This window comes from Chaetura pelagica, unplaced genomic scaffold, assembly GCF_000747805.2.
Source record: "Chaetura pelagica isolate M959 unplaced genomic scaffold, ChaPel_1.0 scaffold45, whole genome shotgun sequence".
NCBI lineage: Eukaryota > Metazoa > Chordata > Aves > Apodiformes > Apodidae > Chaetura > Chaetura pelagica.
The window spans coordinates 2,056,944-2,081,614 of NW_009953217.1; the positions used below are offsets into that span (position 1 = coordinate 2,056,944).

General features: G+C 35.7%; 2 protein-coding genes across 2 annotated transcripts in view; both read right to left on the minus strand.

Annotated features, from left to right (window-relative positions):
- RIMBP2 (RIMS binding protein 2) overlaps window positions 1-24,671 on the minus strand; it is a 109,724-nt gene that overhangs the window by 48,120 nt on the left and 36,933 nt on the right. The window contains exons 2-3 of the mRNA XM_009997630.1: window positions 9,781-9,870; window positions 4,663-4,785 (exon numbers count right to left, since the gene is read on the minus strand). The gene's annotated coding sequence lies outside the window, so the exon portion shown is untranslated. The remainder of the gene's footprint in view (window positions 1-4,662; window positions 4,786-9,780; window positions 9,871-24,671) is intronic.
- The window catches only part of LOC104388770 (peripheral-type benzodiazepine receptor-associated protein 1), a 70,565-nt gene continuing 48,722 nt past the window's right edge, over window positions 2,829-24,671 (minus strand). The window contains exons 7-11 of the mRNA XM_009997688.1: window positions 9,781-9,870; window positions 5,879-6,010; window positions 4,663-4,785; window positions 2,920-3,042; window positions 2,829-2,846 (exon numbers count right to left, since the gene is read on the minus strand). Coding sequence (XP_009995990.1) covers window positions 2,829-2,846; window positions 2,920-3,042; window positions 4,663-4,785; window positions 5,879-6,010; window positions 9,781-9,870 — 486 coding nt within the window. The remainder of the gene's footprint in view (window positions 2,847-2,919; window positions 3,043-4,662; window positions 4,786-5,878; window positions 6,011-9,780; window positions 9,871-24,671) is intronic.

The window sequence follows — 24,671 nt, forward strand, 5'->3', positions numbered from 1 at the left end:
AAGAGAAGTGTTTTATTGCTCATGAAAGTAGGGCTTTTTTTAGCAGCAAAGAAGTCCAGAAAATAACAATTTGTATTTTGATTTGATGAAATGAAAATTAATGCCAATTTACTTACAACAAAATTTAAACCTCAGCTGTTTTATGAGCCATGAATTCACAGTTCATTTCTTTTTTAGACTTTTTTTCCTCTTTCTACTATGTGCTCTTTGAAGTGAATTTCTGCAGTTATCAAGCTGGAATCCCACAGTCACTATATAGAGAGCACAGCCAAAACAGTATCTCTTGAAATAGATTCTAGGTGCTGATTCTACTTGCACATCTTTCACTGCTAGAGAAAAACTTCTTCCTTGTTCCTAGGAAGAGCAGTATTAGTCTAAAGACAGATAATTGCATCACTCTTCTTTTTATTTAAGCAGTTTAATTTTCCTTTCCCAGTACAACTATTTCTTACTTGCACATAATTCCAGAATTATGCTATCAGTGCTACCTATTGACTGGCAAATAGGACACTGATAATTCACTGCACAAAATATGTTTAAAAGTTGACTTCCCTTTGGCATTGCCTAGCGTGTGATTTCAACAGCTCATGTCTCCAGAAGCTGCTGAAATAAGTTGGTTTATCAAGCAGTCAGCTTACTCTTGAAAACCCCACAGTCTTTTGGAGGCTGAGCAAGAAGGACGTAACTTATAAACCCCTTTTGTTTCCATCTGTAATTGGAAAACCTTCTCCTCACCTCTTGAGTACTATCAAATAAAGCTTGAGAGTGGGTTTCAACAAAATATTTACCAGAGTAACAAACAAAAATAAAATCTGACCTGAAGATTCAGACAGGTAGCCATTTTCATCACTACAACCATCTCCAAAAGTCCGGATCTATTCTGATGCAGCCAACAGCAAAACTACTTTTCCCCTTTTAGAGCGAGTCTGATGCAAGTCAAGATCATTTATAAATAAAATTTTAAATAAGTGATTGTATTTAAGATAAGCATTGGCTGAAGCCACTTAGCATTATTAAAACATTTTGTCAACCAAAGTCTTGCTTGAAATTTAAAATTTCAGACCACTACTTTTCATTTCCATCTCCTCCTACTCCCAGGGCATCCATCCCATTGTAATTGCCACTTCAGTGGTTAGAGAAAGTAAAACCTCTGGCTTGAGAAGATGAAAAATAAGCAGCTTTTTTGGCAGTCTGTCAGAAAAGTTTCAGCACTGAATTGATGCTCCATTCTAATGAGACACTTGCATCCTTCATTTTATGAATGGTCTGAAGTACAGAGAAGTATTTTAAAGTGTTTTCTCTCTCAAGAATTCTCACCATAGTCCTCACCAGTGCAGTCCCTCCACTCTTGCAAACAGCTGTAACTGCATGACTTTATGGGGTTTTATTATTTTGTTTTAATAATCTTAGATGCTTAACCCTCTTCAAGACATTATTTGGTGCCAGTTTTCCACACCACAATTTCCATATTTTCTATAACTAAGAAAACCTAGGAGCAGCAGTCCATTCAAACCAGTTTGTGTTTCTATCATTCATATGCTTCCTTCCACTGGCTGCTTCTATCCCATCATAACAGACACCAGCTCAGTGTCTGTAAGGGACATTTCTCCATTACTCCTGATCCACCTACCAGGTTTGGCTTATCAAGTTACTGTCTTCCATTTTTATTTAATCAATGACACTTTGGGAATTTAGCTGTTTCCTAGTAAAGCACTGTTTCCTTCCCACTGCTATAATGTTTTTTGCACTTTATTTCAAATTTATTTATTTATTGCCCCTTTGAATTAACTTATAAGTAAGAATCTCTTTGTTGATCCCATTTTCCAACTGAATTTTACTCTTACTCTACCCATCATCTCAGCTAGATCTTGTCTCTGCTAGATTCACCTGGTGAATCCCACTATTTCACAGCATCGGTGTGTCCCATGGCATTACACACAATAACTAGGACCAGAAACAAAGACATTTTCCATTAAACAGTTAAAGCTCCATTGAAGAATAAATTTATTATTCACAATGCACTACTGAATTTTTCTAAGTTGAAAAGAAAGCAGTAAATTGATGAGATTAAAACAACTGTGCATCTAGAAAACAAGCATGGCTAGATACCATCGTACTAAGCTTCTCTTAAAACCTGTTAAAAGAAAGGTGGTTATGCACCAAACTCTCGTGGTTTTGGCCTAACATGACAAGAACCAACTACGTGGCCGCTCACTCAACACCCCCACACAGACTGGGACAGGGAGGACAAAGGCCAACTAGAAGCTCGTGGGTCGAGACAAAGGACAAGGAGGTTGGCTTATCATTTACAGTCAGGGGCAAAAGAGACTCAACTTGGGGAAAATAATAGTTGAATTTAACACTAATCAAATGCACACAAGACACAGACAACACAAAGAGCAGGGCTTACATATGTTGCCCCCATCCCTCCCTTCTTCCCCAGCCAAATTATTTTGTTCCCAATTTCTCTCCCTCCTTCCCCCCAGCGGCACAGGGGATGGGGTTTAGTCATTTCACAGTCTGTTCTTTCCTGCAGCTCCTTCCTCCTCGGGGAGAAAGTTTTCTTACAGTCCTCCCCTGCTTCCCCATGAGGTCTCTCCCATGGGAGAGTCCTCCATCAACTTCTCTGTGAGCCCTTCCCAGGAGGTGCAGTCCCTCTGGAGCTGTACAGTGAAAACCTACATCCCATTACTTAGAAAGTATCAGATAAAGAACTCTAAAGATGTCTCTCCTCCAATAGTTTGACACCACCTTGTAGGTACTTGGTTTACTGTATTCCATTTAATCATAACTAACAGGAGGATTCAGTCCCCTAGTTTGCAATGCACTTAAGCTTCTGTGACTCTCTGAATGAACATCAGGAACATTCAACAAGCAACGTAAGTATTTGATCATTGAGCTTTACAGCATTATACATACCTTTAGGACCTGCTCTAAGTTCTCCAGCTTGGCTTGGAGCTGGTGTTTTCCCTTTAAAGCCAAATCTCGTTCTTTGGTCACTCTGAGAAGGGTTTCTCTAAGATGGTCATAGTCTGATTTTACCTAGAAAAATTAAAATGTTATTATTACTCAAACAGCTAATTAGTGAAGGGAAAACTATACATGACACAAACATTTCTGCATGTTAAAATACAGAAGAAAAGAAGTTCAAAGACAATATGAAAAAAGCACAGAAAATGGAAGGGAATATTCAATGAGGAAATGGTGTTTGTTCATACATGTATGCACTTTTTCTTTCAACAAGGACCACTATCTGGCAACCAAACAGTAGTTTGCACAAGTTAAAGAAAAATACTATATATGCACAAAATAAATTACAATCAAGCAATTCCTATTTCTCGGGATCTCATAGGTAGGAGAGAGTAAAAAAAGGCAGAGATCTAATGTATATATAGAAATATATAACTCACGTGTACATTTTTGTGGACTATTCTTTAGTGTAGATCAGCTTCAGAATAAACTCAATTATACATCATCAGCCTTTGCTAACATTTGAAATCAGTGTCTCTACTATTCAAAAATGTGTTCTTCTGTAACACAATCCTTGCTCTCCCTTTAAATGTTTAAGCAGAGGTTTTTGAAGATTAGATACTCACCAAGTAGGATTTGTTTTCTAATTTAATTTACTTGGTGCCAGCTTAACCATTTCAGATGACTGTCTTTTTATACAAGGTTTGTGAATCATCAGCAATAGTAACTACTTCATAAACACTCAGACAACAAAAAAGTACAATATTAAACTTTTTTATCCTGCCATAGAAAGTTCTTTCTTCAATTCAGATCAGCTGAAAATTTGATTTCTTATCACTGGAAATTTTATGACTTCATGTCCTGTCTTGATGTATAACAATAGGGTTGCATTTTTTATATAAAGAATGAAAACCCACCAGCAATAAACACCTGGGTAAAAAGAATACATAACATTCATGTACTATTTACCAACTACGTGGCCGCTCACTCAACACCCCCACACAGACTGGGACAGGGAGGACAATGGCCAACTAGAAGCTCGTGGGTCGAGACAAAGGACAAGGAGGTTGGCTTATCATTTACAGTCAGGGGCAAAAGAGACTCAACTTGGGGAAAATAATAGTTGAATTTAACACTAATCAAATGCACACAAGACACAGACAACACAAAGAGCAGGGCTTACATATGTTGCCACCATCCCTCCCTTCTTCCCCAGCCAAATTATTTTGTTCCCAATTTCTCTCCCTCCTTCCCCCCAGCAGCACAGGGGATGGGGTTTAGTCATTTCACAGTCTGTTCTTTCCTGCAGCTCCTTCCTCCTCAGGGAGAAAGTTTTCTTACAGTCCTCCCCTGCTTCCCCATGAGGTCTCTCCCATGGGAGAGTCCTCCATCAACTTCTCTGTGAGCCCTTCCCAGGAGGTGCAGTCCCTCTGGAGCTGTACAGTGAAAACCTACATCCCATTACTTAGAAAGTATCAGATAAAGAACTCTAAAGATGTCTCTCCTCCAATAGTTTGACACCACCTTGTAGGTACTTGGTTTACTGTATTCCATTTAATCATAACTAACAGGAGGATTCAGTCCCCTAGTTTGCAATGCACTTAAGCTTCTGTGACTCTCTGAATGAACATCAGGAACATTCAACAAGCAACGTAAGTATTTGATCATTGAGCTTTACAGCATTATACATACCTTTAGGACCTGCTCTAAGTTCTCCAGCTTGGCTTGGAGCTGGTGTTTTCCCTTTAAAGCCAAATCTCGTTCTTTGGTCACTCTGAGAAGGGTTTCTCTAAGATGGTCATAGTCTGATTTTACCTAGAAAAATTAAAATGTTATTATTACTCAAACAGCTAATTAGTGAAGGGAAAACTATACATGACACAAACATTTCTGCATGTTAAAATACAGAAGAAAAGAAGTTCAAAGACAATATGAAAAAAGCACAGAAAATGGAAGGGAATATTCAATGAGGAAATGGTGTTTGTTCATACATGTATGCACTTTTTCTTTCAACAAGGACCACTATCTGGCAACCAAACAGTAGTTTGCACAAGTTAAAGAAAAATACTATATATGCACAAAATAAATTACAATCAAGCAATTCCTATTTCTCTGGATCTCATAGGTAGGAGAGAGTAAAAAAAGGCAGAGATCTAATGTATATATAGAAATATATAACTCACGTGTACATTTTTGTGGACTATTCTTTAGTGTAGATCAGCTTCAGAATAAACTCAATTATACATCATCAGCCTTTGCTAACATTTGAAATCAGTGTCTCTACTATTCAAAAATGTGTTCTTCTGTAACACAATCCTTGCTCTCCCTTTAAATGTTTAAGCAGAGGTTTTTGAAGATTAGATACTCACCAAGTAGGATTTGTTTTCTAATTTAATTTACTTGGTGCCAGCTTAACCATTTCAGATGACTGTCTTTTTATACAAGGTTTGTGAATCATCAGCAATAGTAACTACTTCATAAACACTCAGACAACAAAAAAGTACAATATTAAACTTTTTTATCCTGCCATAGAAAGTTCTTTCTTCAATTCAGATCAGCTGAAAATTTGATTTCTTATCACTGGAAATTTTATGACTTCATGTCCTGTCTTGATGTATAACAATAGGGTTGCATTTTTTATATAAAGAATGAAAACCCACCAGCAATAAACACCTGGGTAAAAAGAATACATAACATTCATGTACTATTTCCACTTCCCATTGATGTTGATAGAAGATAAGAAAGCAACAGAAAGAGCCACAATATTTTTAGTATTACAGTATTACAGTGTTTCAAGAAGCATCTCTTTTCCTTTGTTAACTGCAGCAGAGCACAGAAGCACTACAGCTGGCAGGATTGCTGGCTAAAGAAAGCAAAGCAGTAGAAATTATTGGGATAAGGCACAGGCTTTAATATTGGTGCAGCTCATGTTTCCTTCAAACTTCAGTTCAGGAAGTGACCAGTACTTTTTTTCCTTTTTTTTTTTTTTTTTTTTTTTTTTTTTTTTTTTTTTTTTTTTTTTTTTTTTTAATTTAATTAACTGTAATTACATGGTGTTTTTAAAGAACACATAGCATTAAGCAATCTTTGACTTGCATATCTCCTGCATATTTTCTGAAATGGTATTTTAGAAACTGATTCAGCCTATTTGCCTTCCAGGTCCTATTTGTTAACTTGCAAATTTTGCCATGGACCAAACAATCTAAATGGTTGCAGCCAGCCCGTGTATTCCCTTTTGTAAGAGGGCTCTTAAGAGTGCAGTGAACTAGAAAAGACACAGGAAAATGGTACAAATAATGTTTTCCACAAAAACTGATGCAATTATTGTCAACCCCTTGATTTTTTTTTCTGTGCACAGATTTTTCTTTTCCTCTTCCCTCATTTCTCTGTAACTTCAGAAACTAATAAACAATGGATTTTCAGAATCTGTTAACTTCCTGTATCCTTTGTATTGTATTTCATTGCTCAGGTCAATGTATATTGTTGAAGAATAATCAAGTGGAAAAGGAAGCAATGAGGTATCACCATCAACAATGCAATTTTGTTACTGTGATTCTCAGTTAGCTTACAGAGGAAAATAACCTTTCCTTGAAACTTCCCTCTCTCTAAAATAATTTATACCAACTGACTACCTTTGTAAAGAATCTCCTGAAACTTACTAGTCATCACAGTCTGAATTCTGGGAGCTAGTGAGCATAGTACCTTTCTGCTGTGTTTTTCCCTGCTGCCAGTGAAGGGGCTACCAGCACAAACAGTATCTATCAGACTGCTAATGTAATTTTGGAAAGAGATGAATCAGAGACAGGCAGAACTGTCGATATTTTACACATCTCAGGATCTTTCATTAAAGCACACACCTAAATTACAGTTTAGGAATACACAAATGTTTCTGATAAACTCTCTACTTTCTCTTTTGGCAGGTCAGGTTTCAAACAAAGTTCTGTGTACGTTTTCATTTTGCAAATCTACCAACCATCTTCCTCCTGTTACTGCCAGCAACAATAACTTTTACCATTTCTTCAGGGCATTCTTGCCAGACTTTCTTCTCCAGAGATTTTGTACTGCATAGAATGCTGTGATACACATTTATATAACCCATAAGGCAGCATAAAACTTGATTCATCTATAATTTACTTTTTTTTGTTTAGACAACATTTGTCCTTAAATGTGAATTTAGTGCTCCCTCCAAGCAGGCTGTTTAAGAACATATGGGATATACATGAACTTAAATTAAATACAGAGCACATAAAAAAAATCAGTGTTCCCAGTGGCAAAAACAGTTGACCTAAATAGAGTGCCATCATAAATGGTTCTAATTGACAAAAACAGGGATCATTTTGATCTGTAATGTTCCTCTGTTCAATGCATCAAGCAATTTATTTTTTTTCATCCCATATCTTCACACTTACTAAATGTGTCCCCATTTGAGTGAGTTATGAAGGCCAGAACACTGCTAAAGTGTCTTCTACTTCTTGAATACTTAAATAGAAACTTGTTCTTGAACACCAGCACACCCAAAAGGAATCAGCAGTTCATTTAATTGGTGAAAAGCTCCACAGGCCTCATAACCCACCATCTGCCTTTATTCTAGATTTCAGTAACCTGCCAATGTCTCAAATGACTTGTATTGTTCAGGAAACATTATTCAGAAACTACTAGGAAAATGGTATGATTTCAGGTTTTTTGGAAAGAATTTCTAAATGTATAATGTCTGTGCAATTTTTACATAAAAACACCAGCCCATATGTACTCAGATGAGCAGGAAACAAGTTGGAGCCTGGTGTCATAGCACTTCTATCAACATAGAATCTTTTCACAAGTACATCACCCCAGGAACACAATTTTGTTACTCTGATACAGAGTACCAAAACCAAATCATTTAAGTTAAGTACAATTTTAGCTTTATTCTATGGATTTATAGATGGTCAGCCTCTTACCTACTCCTTTTTAGAGTCAAATTTCAGCAACTACAATATGTAAATATTAACAGTAGTTTTATCTGTGCTACATAACAATGCATAAACACTCCTCCATTAGCGTGGATTAAATTGGCCTGTTTTTCAGTCCAGCTCTCAAGGGTGAAAAAGAATAAATTACTTTAGGCAGGTTTTCCCCTTCAGGGCTGAGCCCTAATTCTGTTAGAATTCTGCTCCAGTCTCCACATCCAAAGTTGAATAGTTTCACAGTTTCCAAATAGTAAAATGTAATCTAAACTGCACAATGTATCTTCAACCCAGGTAATTCCCTCAGAAAGGTTGTTATGTAAGAAGGAAAACACAAGGTTTTTTAACATTCAAGGTAAATTGCAAAGATTGTATGTTGTTAAAATTATTAAAAGAGACGGTGCATTTAAAGCAAGTCTTTGATCCTACTGAGGCTGAGATATTAAATTAATAGCACAGGCATCCAGAATCGTTGCATTGTGTCTTTCACAGTATCTAATATATTTGAAGAAATAAAAACCCATAGTATAATGAATTCTGACACTACTATAGTAAATGTAATTTCAGCACTTAGTGGCTAATGTGTCAAAGATTGACATTTCACCTTTATATTTTAAATTGCTTCTACTAGCTTTTTCAGTGTACCTCAAGCTCTTCACTATAGTAAGAGACAAACGTCACCTGTAATAAATCAGTATTAAGCACATAGTTCTTCACTTTCTGATAATAAGAGGGACATTTTCAGCATCACCAATGTACTGAGCTTTCACTGCACTAACACTCCGTGCTCTTCCTACATCAGCTAGAATATAAAACTGCCTAAGTAAGACTTTCTCTTCGTGTACCTCATGAAGTAAAGAATATAGGTAATGTGTAAACAATGAAGAAAAGAGAAAAACACCAGGGAACGAAGAAATTCTAGACAGATGGATGAATAAAATGAAGTGATATTATGATACACACGACTTCCTTCTATCATAAAGTATTACTACACGGTCTTTTTATATAAAAAAACATTTAGATTCCTCAGCAACAGGAAATTTCAGGTCTGCTTCGATACCGGGTGCTACAGACAAAAGGTAGGGAACATGCCATCTCTGAATTTTAGCAATTTGCATTGTCGCAAGACTTAATCAGACCTCCTCTGGTTTGGAAATGTAGCAGCGGGCTGTGACACCCACGTCAGAGATATCACAGCATGCGGCTACCACTCTTTTGCAAGCTTTCAGGATGGGCTTTCATCAGAGAGTTACAGCTCTTCTGATATGAATGAGGTTGCCGAGCAACTCACTTAAGCCTTTAGAAATGCCAGATTGGAGTTTTATTTTTAGCTAAATGTAGCCTGTAAAAGTGGCTGGTTGATGACGTTTCTTCCAGTGTATGCATTTGTGGTGAGGCAGGGCACATCAGCCTCTCCTTCCATGCTAGTCACACCACGCAGCGTTGGCCACAGATAAAATCACATTGTACTCAGAAATGTATTTTTTGTGTCCCATAACTGGCACAAAAAAGAAGTGAACAAAAATGCTTACTATTAAAACAGTTTTCGTATCAGAACCTGGTATAGCTGAGACTACATGTCATGCTATCAGGAAAATAACTGCTAGAGTTTTTTACATTTGCTGCTGGGCAAGAGCTTTCCAACATTTCATTGAGAAATTTGAAAATGCAAGGAAAAAATGAAGAAAGGTAGAAAGAAAACCTACTATATATTATTTCTATCACTAGTTTTCAGAAAAAGAAGAGCATTTTTCAAACAAGTCTTATCAAAGTAACTGAAAAGGTCTTTTTACTAAAGCCTAATACCAATTTACAGAAAATATGCATTATAGGAATTTTTAAAAAATGTATGTGCTCATGATGTTACCTGGTCATACTGCAGTGCTTTTTGGGACACACTTGCATACTGGAGGCTCAGGCGGTTCTTTTCTTGCACAGCATCCTTCAGTTCATTTTCCTAAAACACAAGTAAATAGTGTTATAGATCACTTATCTCCATTACAGTATATCCTATTAAGTGCTTAAGGAAGCAATGTTTTTGCATTATTTGGTATTAACAAACTATTAAGGGTAATATCAGGCAGAGAGCCAAAGGCTGAAGGTGCAGAAGCAGCAGATTAGCTTGCAATTACAGTTGGCTCTGTCGTAAACCCACATGTTTTCAGTAGATGATCTGATTAAAGATGTGCAGGCAAAGACAGATAACCTGACTTGGCAGGCCTGGTGCCTATAAAAATAGTGATAAAAAAATCTCCCCATGGATGTAACAAAAGGCTCAGATTTGACTGCCTCACTTGGAGCTGGGAAGTGAAAGAGACAGCTCCCAGAAAAAGGGCAATGCTACCAAACTTAAGGCTTCAGAAGGCATTTTGAGGGCAAAAGCCAAAAACCAGTACTCATGTAGATGTTCTTATATTCTAATGCTTCACTTTACTTATAATTTATAACCATTTATAATATAGGTATATATACACATTCTAATACAAACATTTTTATAATCTGGGTAGAGCAACTGTGTACTACATTGGCAGGCAAATCAGAAAAGCAGATGGGAGTCAGAAGGTAAGTCACCTATGCCTAAAGATCAAGGTATTAACTGCAGCTTCAGGAACATGTTTTTATGTATTTAGACAGCATTATAAGGAGGAAAAAAGGAAAAGGAACTGAAATGCAAATATACAGTTAAAGGTCAAACTAGAGGGGTGGAAATGCTTTGTTATGTCACACATATCAAAATACATGCAGCTTAGGAAACAATAGACACATCCTTTGATATTTCTAACATTTTCTTTTTTTTTTTTTTGCACAAGTTCATTCATTAAGGTAGTAACTATTGGTCTGTAGTTACAGGCCTATTTTTTTTTCACTTGTATCTCTGTTCATCATAGCAGCAATTTCTCTTACTATCCTTTCCCATTTGCCAGGATAAAGCCCACCTGTGTTCCCCATTACAACTAAATCCTTAAAGATCATCACCCAAAACAGCAGCAGGAATTACTGGCACACCTCTAGCCTAAAAAATACACAGATTGAGACCCAGCAACTAGAACTCAGGTGCAAAATTTTCATTTGCAGTAAGGATAGAATGTATTTGTATATATATCACCAGTGTGTTCAGAAGAGACACAAGCACATGTATACTTGTAAAACTTATATTGCTTGCTCTCAGAAAAAGCATTAAGGAACAAATAATAAACTACTCATCCAAGGTCTCAGAGAAATAATGCCGCAAAAGCTAGAAACTGAATCAGTCTTGCAAATTTTACCTAAGTTCCTTTATTGATCTATGTCTTCTGAAATGATCCAAGTCATAGTTACTGTCAACTCAGAAATTTCCACAATATTAGTTTCAATAATTTGTTGACTCCAGTAATTTCTCAACAGCAATGAACCCTTCCAACAGAGGCTCTGACAGATTCGCTGCAATAATTTAGCTACTGCATACTGTTATCAGTCATATCTCTGAAAGTAACCCATGATGTGGCTGACTGAAGCAGCACATACTATTGCCCAAAGGGGAACACAAGCTTGTTTTTGTGTAGTATACAAGAACAGTACTTCAACACAGTTTATGTTCTTTCTCAACATTTCTCATGACCATTGGATTATAATTTTACTACATTGTGAGTTGTCTTTATTAGGATTTTATGGTTGGATACTGAAAGAGCTTTGAAACTTCAAACACATTTTAAGGGAGACAGATGTCTTTTGAAAATCCCTGTTGTGTTTCCTCTTGCACAGGAAGGCTGTTTCCTTAAGACACCGTACTGCATTAAAGAGTGTGTTTTTCCATTCTCTCTCCCTTACTTGGCAGCCAGCACTGAACGCATTAACAACAGGGCAACACTTCTCACTTCAACTCTTACAACTGTCAATTCCAAATAGAACCTTCAAGTTAACAGGAAGAAGAGGTCACCAAATACATAGGGCAGCCATCACAAGTGACAGACTTTCTGGCAGGAGGCTAGCTACGTGCCTCTTGCCTCCAGCCTGCCTGTGAATGCTAGGGATTCTCCACTACAGAATCTCTCACTCTCCATTTAATAACTCTGCTAAATTCTAAAGGGCACATGAAATGAGGAACCACTCTGTTATTGTTTGGAATGGGATTTCACAATTCATTTCAGAGCTTGACATAATTCAGATTTTTAAACTCCTCGACAGTAAACCAGTACAAAAACCAAATCTGTGGATAGCATTACCATTTGCTCTTCCCTCATCCTAATTTTTATACAAATAGATTTTTCCTTCTTTTTACAAATTTAATGAGTTTTGTGCTTTCTTTCCCTGCTGCCCTCTCCCCTGTTGCTAATTTATTCACTGTATGTAACAATTCTGACAATTTAATTTTGACTAGGATGTAACATTTTACTACAGTCAAACAGGGTCTAACATTTAACCTATGCAAACCAATCCATTGCAGCTGTTAATAAAGACAAGTAGCATGAATATTAAGAACTCAAGTCAGTTAGTCCAAGACACAGTGTAAAGGTAAATGTTAACTAAATGTTAGTAGACTAACATGCAAGTGAAAAGGAAGCAGTACTTCATACTTCCAAAAAAAAGCTTCTCATCAGTCTCCAGAGTCTTGCCATTGGATTTCAATTGTTACTTGAATGGTCTGTCACTCCCTTTCTAATGATCTTGCTACACAATACCCATTTTAAAAAATGAAGGGCTTGAAGCAACTTAATTACTAGTCTAACATGCATCAAAAAATTTTACAGAGAAATTAATGTGGAAAATTAATGATAAGGAAAGAAACAATAGAAGCTGTATGTAGAACTATTTCACCTTCTCCCAGAAAAAACCTGAAAGAATTTTCACAGCTAGCATCAACCAGCTACAGAAGAAACCAAACCAAAGCTTTTCTAACAAATGTAGGCAGCCATTGCACAGAGCTCCTGCTTAACCTTTTTTACCAAGGTAAATACATAAACTATACTTATATATATTATGAATGGGGTGGTATGTCAAACAAGCTGTATTCATGTCAGGACCATAAGTAGCACAAATTGCAAAAAGATTCTGAAGTGTCTTTAGCGTGTCAGACAAAATTCTGAACAGCAAGGCTATTTCCTGCTGGATGTAAGGAATGCTTCAGGCATTTTGATATAAGCAAACAACACTAAGGATGATCTTTTCAGCCTTGGCAGAGTAAACTGAATCAGGAAATTGACAGCCCTCCCAAATGTATACAAACACAAGCAGTCCTGCAATATGCCATTTTTTAAGGGGTGACCAGAGCACTACAGGAATTTAAAGACTCACATACTAGTATATACTTTAAAAAACCTGTAAGATTATTAATAAAGAAATATCCATTACATATTCAAAAGAAAAGGCATTAAAAAGAAATTGTGTTACCTTATATATAAGCTGCATCTTTCTAAGTGCAGAAATGAAGGCAAAAATGTGTGTTCATAGCAGAGCAAAAGTAGAAACTCTCTCACAGATATGAGGACTGACTATAAAAAGTCACGGTAGGAGGATGACTTCTGTAGATTTAATACAATCTGACACCACTGTCAGGGTAACAAGGTTCTACATTGCCTGGAGAAAGGCATCTGTTGCCCTGTGTGCTAGTTTGCTCATCCATCAATTACTTTTGTTTAAAAAAAATGTTATACACCATTTATTTGTGGCTCTTTTTCTTTGAGACTTATTTTTTCTTAATAACCTGGCATGACTGTATTAGAGCACTCCAATTATCAGCCCCTGTGATGGTTCTCTATTTTAATGATATATTAACAGAATTAACCCCAGAGAGAAAAAAAAACCTCCAATCTACAGGTACTTAGAAAGGAAAAATGGAGAATCTTCTGATCTTGTCTTATGTATTTTTTCCCTGTGACTCACTCCTAAGGTCAGGTTCATCACCATCAATTCATTTTTTTCTCCTTCTAAGAGCTATATTTTAAAGGCAAGGCTGACTCACCCTGAATAGCACACCATAGAATTCTTTGAGAATCTCAGCATGGACAAGCACTTTTAATAAATTACATAATATAAGTTAATGGAAAGGTGAAGTACATGTTAGCAAGGAGTACTATGATGTTACCATTTAAAAAATAAGGAATTTTTAAAGAGAAAATGAACAGGCAGCCATAAGCTTCTTCTGCTACCACTCTTAAGGTAAATCAAGACCTACTCAGAAATGTTGTGTTTTAAATAAAATCAGGTCAGTTTAATTTCCCTAATTTTAAACATAGGAACTTTTCCATGCAAATTATACTCCATTCTAACAAAGGAAAAAAATGCGACTTTAACCCTCTAATCAGTAGGCTAAATTCAGCATAAGAAACACACTGTAAAAATAGTACTTCTTAAAAAGCAGTACTAAATAAGGAACACAGAAAATGTAGCAGTTCATTGACTTGGAAATCACCAGTGTCTTGGCACTAGAGCGACCATGACCAGATGTTATGGAGAAAGCACAAACAATTAATGCATGGTATTATTTTTCACTTCAATAAGACTCTTAAGATAACAAGCTTTGGGCTACTGAGTAATTTCATTCACACTGTTTTTGTCTTGTCCTTTGGAGTATTAGCTTTTCATGCAGCTGTTTCCCATAATTTGTCCACACTATCTGAAATGCATCACCCCCGTTAGAACACTGATTTGCATTATAAGGTACTCACTGCCATGTTTTGCAAGAAATAACAGATCAATATGAGATTCATCTAAACTTCTGGAAGATTCCGCTATTTTAGAATCTCATGTAACCATATATGACTTGCTGCTGCTCAGACTGTGGCCTTCACTGAAAACTGTTCATCACACTGTTCATCTAATTTTCTTCACCTATGCCATTTCACCTGTGGTATGAACATGATAAGACACTATAATCTCTTTTAATAATGAAAATTATTACTTCAGATATATCTAGGTGCAACGGCTTGAATATTGTAACCATACTTGTGAATAAACAGCAGAGAAGATATTCTAGCTGCAGCTATTTATAATGGATTACCCAATAGGCAATTTTTCTTCAAAACTTACTTTTGGACTTTATACTTAGAATGGCTGAGGAAAGTAATAATGAAGACAGTATAAAAGCAGACAGTCCCAGACCAGATGTCTTTGCAACATCCAGTTCACAACACAGGTGGAATGTAGCCTCTAACTGGCAGTAGGTGGTTGTCCTGCTTTGAGTCAGGATGAAGCCAATTTTCCTTTTACTGATTTATTTTTTTTTCCTTCAGTAAGATTTCTTTTAACTAGTAGCAAAGTGTTCCAGCAAGGAATGAGATCTGAAACGGTGACAGTGGTATTATTATTTTTCTTGTAAACTTCTGCAGAAAGTGTCAACCACTATGTCAACAAAGACAGCAGTTGTATACCTTATGGTTTCAGTATCACTTTTAAAACCTTCTCAGCATTTGCAATGAAATTCCTGCTTCACTGAAAGCTGCTTAACTCCTTAATGACAAAGTCATACATAATCTTGTTGTAGAAAAGTAATATACAAATTTGTAGCTGATAACTGAAGAATGAATTCAAGGTAATTTTAGGCCTAACAACTTCAAATTAAAATAACGGGTAAGCAACAGGTCAAAGCTCACCAATAATGAGTTATTTATATATGTTAACACTGTAATACTTCCAGTCTAGGGCTGTTCCAATATCTAAAATTATGCAATATTCATAACACTTTCATCAGTGACCATATAAAAATTATTTTGATAGGCATAAGTTTTAATACAATCTTTGTTCCAAAGTAATACTACCAGTGACAATACAGCTGTTCCCAATTTAACCACTCAGAGCACCTATACAATGAGCTTTAGCTTTTGTTCAGGCTGCCCTCCTGAAGATACCCCCTCCCCTCATATTAGCCAAACTACTACTTAATATTTCCTTTAAGAGCACATTTGTGTTCCACCTTTCAAATAACATCCAGCTGCTGGAAACATAAATATATCCAAAGATACAGTAAAAATACATTTCTGCAACCTTTAGCAGTGAATTAATGTTAATATTACAACAGTGTTTTTCCTCAGACACTATAAGAAAGTTAATCAGTTTGATTTGTGGGCTGAAGCCAAGTCAATATTTATTCAGGGGGTTTTCTTTCAATTATTACACTCACTTCTCAAAAAAATTAATTAATCCATGTATCTGAGAAACAGAGGGTCTGATTCTCATTTACCATGCTAAAGCACTGGTTCCTTTAGGAACAATTTATACCTAAGGTAAAGAAAAAAATAATCCTAAATTATCCACTGCTAAGGGAGAAAGGAGTGAACGTGGTCCCTGGTCTTGTATTATAGCACAGAGGAAACACAGTGTGGTTTAAACATTAACCCCATTTGACTGCAGGTATCAAGTCGTCAGTGTCTGAAGGGGACATTCCCTACTGCCCCCTCAATAAATATTTTTATTTTATCATCATACTACACACTTTTTAGTTCACGTCTCCAATTAGTAGTAAACTGCCTTCAGTCCAGTAGATGTTTCATAGATTTAACTTATTTCTATAGATCAATCCAAATGCCACCAAATATTTTTAAATAATTGAAATGTGTAGTGCGGTTTTAGTGTTTTCTGTATGTGTTACAATTTCCACTCAACACTTAGTGATATTTCATAAGGAACTTGCTATCCATATTTTCCACTTTGCTTTCACTAGCAGCAGGACAAATGAAATAAACCTGCTGAAAAACATGAACAAAGTTGTTCTGATCACCACTGGAGCTCAGTAGGGATAAGGCTGCATCTATTCATTCATCTGCTAAGGCATTAAGGTTTCCATTTTCTGATCAACAGAACATACACAGAAGACTGGTGAGTGGCAATGTGAACTTGGAGATCTCTCAGCAGAATACCTTACAGAATGTTTTAAAGACCATGTTAGTCAGTATTCTGCTAACACACCAGTTCCAGATGCTTTTATACAGGAAAAGCTCATGGAGAGATTTTGATTAAATGTCAAGTTCTTTGTGCTATTTCTTATGAGCAAAATATCTTATTCTTGCTGAAATAGAGCGAGCCATTTCTTGTTCTGTTTCAGTGATCATTAAAATGCAATTAGTTAGATCAGCTTTCACAAATATTTCTCAAAAAGCTTTTCTCTTTGTCATGCACACAGAGAGAAGAGCAAACAAGATCAACTGTTGTCATAGTAACGTCAAGCCCCAGCAGGTGAAAAGCTCAGTCCTGGGCACTAGAAAAGGATGAAACGTACTGAACCCAAGCATAACATCAGCAAAAGCTCAACAAGCTACATGTGTTTTTCATAGACTGGCATATTTTTAAGCAACGCTTACAGAGATGTAAATGTTAAAAAACAAATTGTTAACTCTGGTTACTTGAGTACTTAATTGTCTCAAAGAAATTTCATTAGGCAGAAATTTCTATTGATATATGACATAATTCGGGAAATCTCTATGCAAAGTTTAAGACAATTAAAAAAAGTTATAAGCAACTCGAAAACAGAAGATCATTTTTATTTCAAGACAAAAATGATAAAAATGGGCTGAATAATTTTAAAGGTTAGATACCAGAAGCATCATTAAAAAAAACTCTATGCATCAAAAGTTCTATTTTCAGAACAGATATTACAGCCTTCAAGTAAGACTGTACAATCAATTTTTCATCTTCTGTTAAGCTCAGATGGTATCTATGAATGCTAAACAAATCTGTGAGTTAACCAGAAAAAAAGTATTATGGGCCACTGCTTTCTGTGCATGAATTTTTAATAAAAGCTGAAAATCAGTACGTTGGTCCTTCTATAGTCCAACAAAATCTTCCTAAACTAAGATTATCTACAAGTAAGTGCTCACGACAAAACACTTCATTCTATTTACATACATACATTTCCCAAACACAAAACCCTGACAAACGGGCAGTCACCAGCAACAAACATTTTGGATATTTGGACTCAGACTGGCACTGTGCAGCAATATGAAAGCAGAGTCAGAGACAGATACTAACATCAACATCCTCCTGTGTGTCACACTCTATACAAACATACCAGACTTTAAGCTTTTAAGAACTACCACAACCTCTTATCTTGCTGTCATAAATATACTCTACACCTCCGTAGTCTAGAAGAACAATTTTCTACGCATTTTTGAGGAGAGCAGAATATAGACAAAATACTAATATATCAAGAGAAACAAAAATAAACGAACAACAATAAATATATTTGCCATGTTACTTTTTCTTGTATTTTCTTTCCTAAATGCTGTCAGAAAGATATGAATATACTAATCCACTTAGTATAAAATAATAATTAAAAAATCCTAAATTGACAAGGCCCTGATTCAGGCCAGGAACTAACTGAGCAGTGGAATTTTAAAGCAGTTTTTTGGAACCCCCAAGTATTTTCACCTTGATTAAACCCTGACGCAAATCCGAACGAGTCCTGACTGCTTTCAACATAGTATAAGATCATCAGGTAGAAATCTGCATTGAAGTTGCAATCAGAATTATTTCTTTGCTGTTTCCAAGTCTTAGTAAACATATTATTTGGCATCTCCAATTAATCTTAAATTTTCTTCAACATGGCTAATTAGATGTATATTACCCTCAGTCCTAAAATATTAATTATTTCATGACTTCAACTAAGATGTGGTAGCAATGAATTGTATTTCAGCCCCACTTACTCAGAAAGCTGTTCTGTACAAATGCAATTGCATCTATCTCCTCTCCTTAATGACACAGGCAAACAGATTTTCTTTCAGCTCATTCAAGCTGTGCTGCATTATACTGTTAAATTAAAATTAATCTTCCTTACTAGCTGCAGCTGACCTTTTAGCCACTGCCTGGAAAGAGAACATCACTCCCCTGGGGGCTGGTTAAGGGGAGGGCCTTCTTGTGTCTGACACCTTCCAGCCACCAGATGAGATGAGGCAAAAGCACATTAAAATGGGTAATTTGGTAAAGTATGATTAATATTATTTACACAAGGAAGGCTGGCAACCCATACTCAGTTTTTTGCTTCCTGAAGTACCTGAGGCAGGGAAGCTTTTTGTGATCAGTAACATCAGTAAATATTTACACTTGGGTTTATTCTTTAAAAGTCAATAATTAACTGCTTGAGGCTGAGCAAAAGGTTCTGAGCCTTCACCCAGTTTCTGTACCCAGTTTGCCATTGCTGTATCTCTGAACTGGAATAAAACATTACTGGACATAAGGCATTTGTATTCATTTAAATAACCCAAGTTTATTCATAGTTGTTTCCAAGATAAACCTTGACACATTACAGAAGCACAAAGTTTGTTTATGATACTTGCTAATTTATGAAATGAGATTTGTAAAATAGTTACAGCGACTACAAAGGGATTTTTGCCTTCTATCACTCAAAACAATCTGAGCGCTAGGAAATGCAGTTTCTCTTTCTCCATATAAACTTTTTAATATAAGCACAGAGTACTCACATCCTGAATATAGTTTTTGAAATCTCTTTCTCACTCTCACTTCATAGAAAATTCTCATTATTTTATGTCCTCCTTAAAAACATGAAATCCTTATTGTTGTGATTTGCGCATGTGCTGATATTTAATCAAAGTTTTATATTTAAAATATAAATAACCTGAAAACAACTAGTATATGATAACAAATGCAGTCCAAATACTAGTTTCTGGGCTTCCTTTTGTGAGATAAATTAGGATTATTTTAATGGTAACATTCTCTATACCTGCATTTGTAAGGGTCTTCATCTAAAGAATACTTGCGTTCAGCTGCTATTCAGGTATCATTCTGCTTTGGTCTAGAAAGCTCAAAATGACAAAGTGTTTTTCAGGAGACTGTATGAACATTGATCAACTGATCAAGCAATGTTTAATCGATTTTTTTAAAAAATTAAATAATTTTAAAATGTAAATAACTGATGGAATGTATATCTCTAATCTGGTCTGAGCCTCTAAAGAGCTTTAAATAATTAAAAGACTGCACAAGTTGAACCAAAAAGCCAGTATCCAACTTTATTTCAAGTTTTATACCAGCACAAGAGAACTTTGAGAAATAGATTAATGAAATCTTTACTCTGTTTAATAAAGGATATGATTTAGTACAAAACTGAATGTCTTAGGATTTCAATCAATACAGAAATAGTAAGACCAATTCATTGTACTGAGTCACCAGTATTCTTTTTTTCCCCATTCACAGAAATACAAAAGGGACAAACTCATTTTTCAAAACATCTACAGTAATATACACCATGCCAAATCCTGACAGAGAATGAATTAAGTTTAAATATTTGGAAAATGTAGATTAGTTCCATTTCATTTCACCTGAACCTATTTTCACTTCACTATTTCTGATCCTCACATGCTGTTCGCTATCAGTGCAACTGAGGAAAACAATGCATGGAAGCAATTTATCTTTATTTATTAAGGATAAAATTTGTTTGCTGCATGTTTCTTGAAACTATCAAAATTATGTTTCCTGATGGATCATCAACTAAAAAATAACAGAAAAAATGTAGACTACATTTGATTACAATAAGCTTTATGTTCCATCTTGGTACAGCAACCTCCTAAGCCGTACACAGACAATACCAGCATAACTTCTGAACTCTCTCAACTCATCAATTAAAAATGAACTTACAACTGAAAATCTCTTAATGAAGTAAGAAATGTATCTGTTGCAAGTTAATTAGAATTCTCTATGCAAAACAAATCCTTGGAGAACATTTAAAAACTACAGTAAAATCTCCAGCACTTTAGACACTTGAGACCAGACACTGTCAATCATGTTTCTACCTATCAGAATTTAATTAACATTTTTAAAAATTCATATTGGTAATTTTCAATTATTGCTTTTTTTCCCTGATGTATTTATTTGTAACAAGCAATGATGAGATCTTCAGTCCTCAAGCAAACTAATTAGCTCTAATAAAGCCAAAAGAAATTAGTCTTGGTTAAATATTAATAGATAATAAATTAAAGTGATGCTTCTGAATTGCAAAAGGCTCGGTTTCAAAACAGAAGGTTAATCAAAGAGAAGGTTCAATGTATCATCCCGTTACAAAATAAGATTTTGAAATTAGGCAGTGTTTCTAGCCATCTGAAGAACTGAAAAGACAGTGAGAATGTATGTGTTCATATGATGGCTACCAGGAAACCTCAGAAAAAATAAAAAGTAGATCACAAGATAGCAGGGAATATTCAAAAGACCAGAGCTGAGTGCATTTCTGCATGTACCAGTTAAAAAGTATCAGTAATATTAGCTGAAGATCAGTTCTGCCCTGTGCTTCCTAGGGACACTGCGTGGTGTTTCATCTTTTCTTAAATGTTAGTGTAAGGACATCAGATGCAAATGATACCAAGCTTTTTCTCTTCTTGAGATCTAGATGAAATCTCACCATACTGACACTAGGTTTAAATGAAGCTGAGTATCACTGAATTCTGATACAGCTATCAGGAAAGTGAAGAATGAAACTAAATATTAAAGCTAGCCTCAGATGTCTGCACATTTATGAAGTTTTCTAAAAGATAGATTTCATATCACTTTTTTTCCAACAATCTACTGAAGAACGACACCTGCCTGTAGAAAAGTGTTTACCAAACACATGTCTTGAAAGATCCCCCTACTACAGTGACAGTTAAAATGTCTGTCATTCTAACAGGCATAAAAACACACAAAAGATTAGTATTTCTCCTGCATTTGCAGATTCAGAATATATAGCTCCAGAACTTCACTTGGAAGTATTTCCATTGCCTGTAGCACTAAGCTAATTTCTACTTTCACAAAAACATTTTGACAAGAGTGTACATCTATGAGAAATGTTTCTTAGCAGCTCATTGCAAATGGTATCTGTGTGAGGAGGCTGACTTTCAGTGAACTTCATTTGGGCATTAATGTGCAGTTTACAATGCAGTAATTGTGACTGTGGAAAATCTAATACGTGAAAATCATGGGCTTACCCTCATGGTCTATTGAAGGAAATGCAGGGGCTAAACATGTTGCTTTTAATTAAATGTTTTAAATTTCATCATATACATTCATTTCTGGTTCAACTCTCCAACCCTTCATAGGTAAACTGCTAATTTCCGCTCCAATTTCTTGAACTGAGGCTCTCATGAACACATGCTAATTATTTTCCTTCATGCATGGACCTTAAGAATTTATGAGCCTAAACTACCATAAACACAAGCAAACAGGAAAGCAGTTTCATTTGTTCCGTTTATATGCATGTAAGGAAACTTACTAAGCATTTTCAGTTGCTGGTACATTCTTTTACAATTTTGATGTAATTAGCTATCTATATACAAAATAAAGAACCCAGGACAGAAGGCAACTTCCACATAGAAAACCAAAGTCTGCATTGTATCCCTCCTCTGTATAATCTTCACATTTTCAGGTTATTTCATACTGTAATCTAGGCACTACAATTCACAGTGTGGCAAGAGTACCATTTACATTCTGAACAGATCACTTTTTAATATTCCAGCAGTCTCTTCCCCTAGAGAAGTGAATTGTGGAGCATGTATGTCTGCATACACACCTCAGCAAAATGAAACTACGGGTTTTGGAAGGACCTGACATAGTCATTGGCAAAGTAACAGAGAGAAAGAGAACATCTTCATGGCAGAGCTAGAGAAACTACAAGTGGTAAACCAAGGGGAAAAGTCATATATCTACCAGCTTAAAGGATATAATGGAATTTGCAATTAAAGTAATTTTGTGAAAAACTAACAACCATTATATTGTAATATACCTCAGAAGAAATTCAAATGACTATCTCTATCGCCAATATGAAACACATACACCTTCTCTCTCCCTCCATGAAAGACTCCATTAAATCTTCTCAAGTGCAGGATGTGAATACAGAACCTGACATTTATTTTATCATTCACCTCAACAGCAAGGACAGTATTTTGACCCTCTCCTGAATTTGCACTTCCCCTCATTAGCAATCCTTTCCCTCCATTAGTGGTTCACTGTTCTATTTTGTAAGCTTCCAGCAAATTAACACTACATTGCATTCCACAGAAGATGCTACAGGCTTTCTCTCTCATGCCTGATTTAATCACATTTTCTTCTCCTTCCATTTACACACCATTTAATGGTGGAAATCACTTCTAAGATTTATTTCTGACTGTTATGCTTATTATAGTTCAGATTATTATTCTTCCTGTCTATGGCTAATTCTCAGAAAATATTAGATCTGGAACAACTTGTGAAGACCAAAAGTGATATTTATGCAAACAAACAAAAAAATTTCCCTTCTCCTTCTCCTTTACAGCACTATACTCAGCATGTGGCAGAAGGCACAAAGTCCTCACATTTTTCCTTCTTCCATAAATAGTACTAGCAAATTGTGGAGAACAAGCAGAAGAACTAATAATAAATCAGTATCATTCATTTGAATGAGATGTAGAATAAATTCTTCTGCTTGTGGCCAAACAAACTACTGATGGGCAAGCACAAAAGTAAAGACATTCTATTACTGTTTTAAAGTGTTCTGAAATGATTTTAAGAGAAGAAAATTGTTGTTTATTGTTAGTATGTCATCAGTATAACTTTATTATTATTACTCAGTATAAGATTATTGTTTTTCAAACCATTATGCTTAAAATTGTTTGAAGTGTGATAGGAGATTATCTGTTTAATCCATTTCTTTCAGGCATTTCAGATTTTATGCAGCTATGCAAAGTTTACTTCAGCTTAAGAGACCTGCAAAGCTCTTCACAAAGTAGAAAATGAGTCAGGAGAAAAAATATACAGGCTTAGGGTGGTTACTTCAAAAAAGAAAGTTTAGTGATATTGAACTATAAGGGAGAAATTTTGGGCTGCATCTCTTAATGACACAGTAGTAGTTTGGGAATCTATGTTACATTTCTCCTTTTATTTTCTGCTGAAAAGGCAGCAGCTGAAGGAAGCTTGTTAACTCCATTTCTTCAAACATGATTCTGTTTCAGTCCTTATGAAAGTGGAAATTGTCACTTGATTAAGAGCTTGACCAATTGCAAACTGCTGTGGCCCTCAAACACTCAGATGATGCTTTATTTACCCAGAAGAAATTAAACTCACTGCCAGCATCTTTTGTATTCAGTTTTGTGCCTAATTAAAAAAAAAAAAATTAGAATCTGGCCCTTTTCTTTACTGTTTTCAGCATAACTGAGCAGGATTCAGTCTTGGTGCTGCCAAAACTATAACACCTTAAATGGGCTTTAACTACATAAATAATCAAATGACTTAACATCACTTTATTGTTTCTTTCAGAATAACTGGACTTAAGTTAATGCTGTCTCCTGAACTCAGCCTCTTAACTCAACCCCAGCTAGCTGAACCACATGTAGAACACAAAAGTGCAGTTTTCCCTGAGGGCAATAAGCCTCTGCAGAGAAAAGATGGCAAACTGAATGTTATGGAGATCTACATCTCTGCCATAGAAAATCTGAAAATCCCTGTCCTGTTCCCTGGACGTGTTGAAAAACAATCCAAATATTGAACATTTTTTCTCTGCCAGATCGTCAAATGGCATTATTTCTTATGTGCAAAATGTGTGTTGAAAATTGCCCACATGCCAAAATGTATCTAATCCTGCTGTAGTATGGTAGAGAATAATTTCTAAATTTAGGAAGTAATTGCTTTGCTGTCCAGTGAAATGTATACTAAAAATAATCTCCTCTAGGCAAGTCTTCTTTTTAAACACCAGTTCAGACTTCAGTGAACACAAGCACTAAACCTTTGAAAAAAAAATGAAGCTGTACAATTTCATTGTTGCAGTTTACTGCTTTTATCGGTGCTTACTCTGTATCACAACACAATTAAAATAACATGCAGTGCCTAGATGTCATC